This window comes from Nycticebus coucang, chromosome 12 (assembly GCF_027406575.1).
Source record: "Nycticebus coucang isolate mNycCou1 chromosome 12, mNycCou1.pri, whole genome shotgun sequence".
In the NCBI taxonomy this organism is placed as follows: Eukaryota; Metazoa; Chordata; class Mammalia; order Primates; family Lorisidae; genus Nycticebus; species Nycticebus coucang.
In genome coordinates this window covers 52,665,791-52,671,790 of record NC_069791.1, presented here as the reverse complement: position 1 = coordinate 52,671,790, position 6,000 = coordinate 52,665,791, and the positions used below count along the sequence as shown (strand labels likewise).

Sequence of the window (6,000 nt, the reverse complement as noted above, 5' to 3'; positions counted from 1 at the left end):
GATGTAGCTTTTCTGAACCAGCCCGGATCACGGAGGCCAGTTCTCAGGGCCCTAAGGAAGCATGACGTCAGAGGGCTGTGCTGCTCATATAAGGAGATATTGAAGGTTCAGAATCTAATTGGTGTTTGAGCTTCAGAATGCAGCAGATGAAGTCTGATAAATCTGAGATGGGAGAAGGTGTCCCTATTGGCTCTCAGGAGGGAGGATGTAGGGGACGTGTCTTCATGTCCCCTCCCACTGCTGTGGACCTCTGAGTGTCCTGACACTCACAGGGTTATTTGTAGTGTGGGCTATGACCCTGATGACATGGGAGTCAAGATGGCTTTGAGTGGATATCTCTTTCTACAAGGACTCTGCTTTCTCGTCCTCAGCACTCTGCTGGGTGCCCAAGGTGAGAGTTGCCTCTCTTTTCCTGAGGTCGACAGTGAGTCAGGGATACCTTGGTAAAGAGTTCCTGCAGGTGTGGAGTCAAGCCCTCAACACAGACCATGTGTTTTTGACCAAAGAGGAGCCACAGTGGCTGTAAATATTGGTTCTTCTCCTGAGAGGTGTCTGCTGGTCACAGTGGAAGAATTTGTAGAGAAATGATATTTGGCTCCAGATTGGGTCGGGTCAGTGTCAGTCCTTCCAGTGTCTCCCTTGTCTTCAGGGAGCCTCTGCTCAGTGCCAGGTGGCTCCCAGCATGTGGGAAGGAGCAGTGTTGACCCCAGCTGCAGCTCACACCCTCTATCCACTGGCCTGTTTCCCTCCGCCTTGGAGAGGACTGCCTGTCAGGGTTTCTGTTTTTTGCATTTGAGGTTCTTTAGGCTACACTCCTGTGTGTAGAGTATGTGAGGCACGTGCGTAGCATACCAGGCCTGTTGTCAGGGGAACTGCCAAGAAGTGACTGAGTCCGTTGGTCTGTGAGGTGTACCGTGCCCCCCACTGCTGGGCTGGGGGCTGGTCTATGTGTGTGAACCCAGGTGTTGAAGATAGGCAGAGGTCCCTCGTGTCAGGCCTAACCAGATCATAGATAACCCTGCACCTGCCTGCCTCTCTCGGGCTCTCCTCCTCAGTCTGTGGCCTCCTCTCTGCCTGACTGCAGTGTCTGCTCAGGGCTGGGCCTTGAGAGAGGCTTTACTTTCTGGCGGCATTCCTTCCAACTCTCTGGCAGAATAGAAGAACTTCAGCCATGGGAGCCTCTTACTTATAGAGATTTACTGAGAGCACCAGTTATATTATTTCCTCAGTCACTGCTCTAGTCATTGTGGATTGTTTCCTGACTTCCAGGGTCTGGATGGGTCTTTCCATTCCCTAAGCTCTTATATCAATTCTATGAGGGGCATTTTCCCTCTCATGCATCCTCTCTCCCTCCCTGCAAGCTTGTTACCAATGAGCCTTTGACTCAGAGGCCTGCAGGTATCAGGGATTTATTGGGCTGTAGAAAGTCTGGCCTTCATCCTGGAGCTCTTACAGACTTGCGTGTCAGTCCAGGCTGGGACTCCTTACAGCCCTGTCTCCTCTCAATGCTCACTGTCTTCCTCCTATTGTCCCTCCGTCCCCTAACTCTGCTTGGGAAGCTTCACCTACCAAGGGTTTGCTCCTCTGGTGTTGGCCGAATGTTAGTGGAAATTTTTCTCTTGCTGGCTCTGAAGGGTCGAGGTAGGTTTTGCTGCCAGGATGGTGAGAGACAGTGAGTCTTCCCATACAAGCCCCTTTCTTCTTACTGGGAAAGATGTAGGAAATTTCCTCAATAGTTACTTAAAAAGCAAGGAAGGGAGCATTCTTCTTGTTTTCCCTGATACAACCCCGTTCAGTTTTACCTTCCAAAAATTTATTCTTCTACGTCAGATGATACTGGCTTTGTTCCTTTTGAAACTGCAGCCTGGCATTTCTTAGCATTTCATGATTTCTGAGCAGGACACATGTTACAGAAATCTCTACTGCGAAATCCATGAAAAGAAATTATTCCTTCAAATACACTTTATTCCATTATACACAAAAACATAGGCTACATCAAACTGGATAACTCAGTATATAATATTTTGTAATCTGTTTTGAAAAATTAGCAATATATATTGGACAATTTCTATATTAATAACTATTTACAGATTAAAATATTTTATTACAGTACTATAAAACTACTATTACAGGGATAATAAAGAAAATTTTAATTCCTTCCATAATTTCATTACATGACAAAACTCATCTAATCATTGGTGTTTGGAATTTAGTTTTGATGTATTTGTTATTATGAAAAAGTTGTTCTTTGGGTGGTGCCTGGGGCTCAGTGGGAAGGGTGCCAGCCCCATATACTGAAGGTGGTGGGTTCAAACCCAGCCCGGGCCAGCTAACCAGCAATGACAACTGCAGCAGCAACAACAAAAAAAAGCTGGGAGTTGTGGTGGGCGCCTATCGTCCCAGCTACTTGGTAGGCGGAGGCAAGAGAATCGCTTAAGCCCGAGAGTTGGAGATTGCTGTGAGCTGTGTTGCCACGGCACTGTGTTACTGAGGGCAATATAGTGAGACTCTGTGTCAAAAGAAAAAAAAAGTTATTCTTGGCTTGGCTCCTGTAGCACAGTGATTAAGGCGCTGGCCACATGTACCGAGGGTGGTGAGTTCGAACTTGGCCAAGGCCAGCTAAACAACAATGACAACTGCTGCAACAACAACAAGAAGAACAACAGCTGGGTGTTGTGGCGGGTGCCTATAGTCCCAGCTACGTGGAAGGCTGAGGCAAGAGAGTCACTTAAGCCCAAGAGTTTGGGGTGGTTGTGAGCTGTGATGCCACAGCACTCTACCATGGGCGACATAGTGAGACTGTGTCTCAAAAAAAAAAAAAAAAAAAAAAGTTGTTCTGAACTTCTTTTTACAACTCAAGGCCAGTCATGATTATTTCTCCTAATACCATTTTAAAAGTGGAACTATTATTTTACAGGATTTGAATACCTTTTCTTTTCTTTTATTTTGTTTTGTTTTAGTTTTTTATACAGTCTCACTCTGTGCCCTGGGTTGTGTGCCATGGCCACTTCATAGCTCACAGCAATCTCAAACTTGTAGGCTCAATCCTCTTCAGCCTTCCAAGTAGCTTGGACTGCAGGCTCCTACAACACCTAGCTAGTTGTTTTATTATTATTATTTTTAGTAGAGAGGGGTCTTGCTCTTGCTCAAGCAATGGGCCTGTTTAGGCCTCCCAGAGTGTGAGGATTACAGGTGTGAGCCACCGGGTCTAGTCTGATTTGAATACCTTTAAAGCCTTTGACACATAGATATTAATTGCCTACCAGAAATACTTGCACTAAATTTTATTACTCTTTTTTTTTTTGTAGTTTTTGGCCGGGGCTGGGTTTGAACCCACCACCTCCGGCATATGGGACTGGCGCCCTACTCCTTGAGCCACAGGCGCTGCCCTAAATTTTATTACTCTTAATGTTGTATGAGAATGTTAGTTTCAACATTCTCTCACCAATCTTGGCTTTTTGTAAAGTTATTAAACTTTAGCCAGTTTTGTGGGCAAAAAGCAGTTTATTTCTACCAATTTAATGCTCTATTTGTGAATTACTTGGTCATGACATTTGTCCTTTTTAATTCAAGGCGTTTGTCATTTTTGTCATGATTTATGTTAGAGCTCTTCATCTACTACTACCAGCAGATACTTATGTTGCATTCACTTACATCAACTTTTTATTATTATTATTATTATTTTTTTTAGCAAGTTCTAAACTGTTTTTTGTTTGTTTGTTTTTTTAAATTTCAGGTTAATGTGAGGGTACAACCAGGTCAAAATATTTGAATTTATTAGGTAGAGTCCCTCTTGTAGTTATGGACTGTCCTCAAAAGGTGAGTCAAACACCCCCACACCATGCCCATTCAGTGGGAGCACCCCACTCTTCCCTCACTCTCCCCTTCCCTTGCTACCCCTGTCCCCAACTTGTATTGAAATGAGTTTTTCTCCTGTGTGGGCATGCATAAGGTCCTCTACTGGCTTCATATTAGTATTGAGTACATTGGATAATTGCTTTTCCATTCCTGTGATACTTTACTAAGAGGAACATATTTCAAATCCATCTAGGTTAATACAAAAGATGGGAAGTCACCATCTTTTTTTTATGGCTGAGTAGTATTCTATGGTATGCATACACCACAACTGGTCCATCCATTCCTGAGATGATTGGCAATTAGGTTGTTTCTACATTTTGGTGATTATAATTTGAGCTGTGATAAATAATCTCGTATAAATGTCCTTACGATAAAATGATTTTTTTCTTCTGGGTAGGTGCTTAGTAGTGGGATTGTGGGGTCAAATGGGAGATCAAATTTGAGTTCTTTGAGGATTCTCCAAACTTCTTTCCAAAGAGGCTGTATGAGTTTGCATTCCCACCAGCAGTGTAGAAGTGTTCCCTTCTCTCCACATCTGTGCCACCATCTGCAGCTTTGGGACTTTGTGATGTGAGCTAATCTTACTGGGGTAAGGTGAAATCTCAGGATGCTTTTGATTTGCATTCCTCTGATGATTAGGGACAATGAGCATTTTTTCATATGTTAGCCATTTGTCTGTCTTCTTCTTCTTCTTTTTTTTTTTTTTAAAGATTTCACTGCTATTTATTTATTTATTTGCGCAGTTTTTTTTTTTTTTGGCTGGGGCTGGGTTTGAACCCGCCACCTCCAGCATATGGGACTGGTGCTCTCTTTAGAGAAGGTTCTGTTTGTGTCTCTTGCCCAGTGGTATATGGAATTGTGAGATCTTTTTTTGTTGATTAATTTGAGTTCTCTGTACATCCTAGTTGTCAAACCTTTGTCAGATTTGTAATATACAAATATCTTTTCCCATTCTGAAAATTGTCTATTTGCTTTGATTGTTGTATCCTTAACTGTGCAGAAGCTTTTCAGCAATTACGTCCCATTTATTTATTTTTGTTGTTGTTGCAATTGGCACGGAAGTCTTCTTCATAAAATCTTTCCTCAGGCCAACATCTTCAAGAGTTTTTACCACACTTTTTTCTAGGATTTTTATTGTTTCGTTCTTAGATTTAAACCTTTTATCCATCTTGAATCAATTTTTTTAAGTGGTGAAAGGTGTGGATCCAGTTTCAGTCTTTTACTTGTGGTTATACAGTTCTCCCAGCACCATTTATTGAATGGGAATTATTTTCCCCAGTGTATGCTCTTGTTTGGTTTATCAAAGATTGGGTGGTTATAAAATGTTAGTTTCATCTCATGGTTTTCTATTGAGTTCCAAATGTCTATGTCTATTTTTGTGCCAATACCATGCTGTTTTGATCACTATGGACTTGTGATAAATTATGTTGATCAAAAAAAGAGTAAAAAAAAGGAATATACTTACTGTGCTTTGGACTTCTTTTGAAAATAATTTAATTAATGATTTTTAAAAAATTTCACAGCATACCTAAGATCCTCTTATGGCATACTACTGTGCCCTGGGACACCAGTTGAAAGTCACTGATCTAGGAGATGCTTTGTTTGAATTGAGTCATCCTATAGTTCTGTAACTGTCTAGTATCTGTATTTTTGTGTCTCTCACAATTACTGGGAAATTTTCTCCAATGATGTCTTGAAGTATAGCTTCCTTGCTTTTAGGACTCTCTTCTTTAGAGTCCTTATGATTTATGTTTGTTTACTTTGTAAGGTCCTATTTCTCGCTAAGAGATTGCTCTGCTTTTGCTGCCTTCTTTTCTGCCTCTTTGAATTATTGAGTTATTTGAAAAGTCTTGTCTTTGAATTCTGGATTCTTTCTTCTCAGTCTTTTACTCTGTTGCTGAGAGTCTCTACTGTGTTTTGAAACTTCCTAAATGTCTCTTTCAATACCTGAAGCTCTGCCATATCCTTCCTAATTATGTCCAGATCCTTGGTTACTCTGTCTTTAATTTCATTGATACCTTAAGACAGTTTTTGCATTTCTTTTTCCATTTTCTCTTTAATAGCATTCATCTTATTTGCTATCCACATTCTGAATTCCATTTCTGTCATTTTGATAATTTCTTTATGTATGGTATTTTCAAC

At 41.4% G+C, this 6,000-nt stretch overlaps 1 protein-coding gene across 1 annotated transcript in view; it reads left to right on the top strand.

Moving 5' to 3' along the window:
- The first annotated feature begins 318 nt into the window (after positions 1-318).
- The window catches only part of LOC128561963 (antigen WC1.1-like), a 137,695-nt gene continuing 132,013 nt past the window's right edge, over positions 319-6,000 (top strand). Inside the window, exon 1 of the mRNA XM_053556610.1 lies at positions 319-391. Coding sequence (XP_053412585.1) covers positions 319-391 — 73 coding nt within the window. The remainder of the gene's footprint in view (positions 392-6,000) is intronic.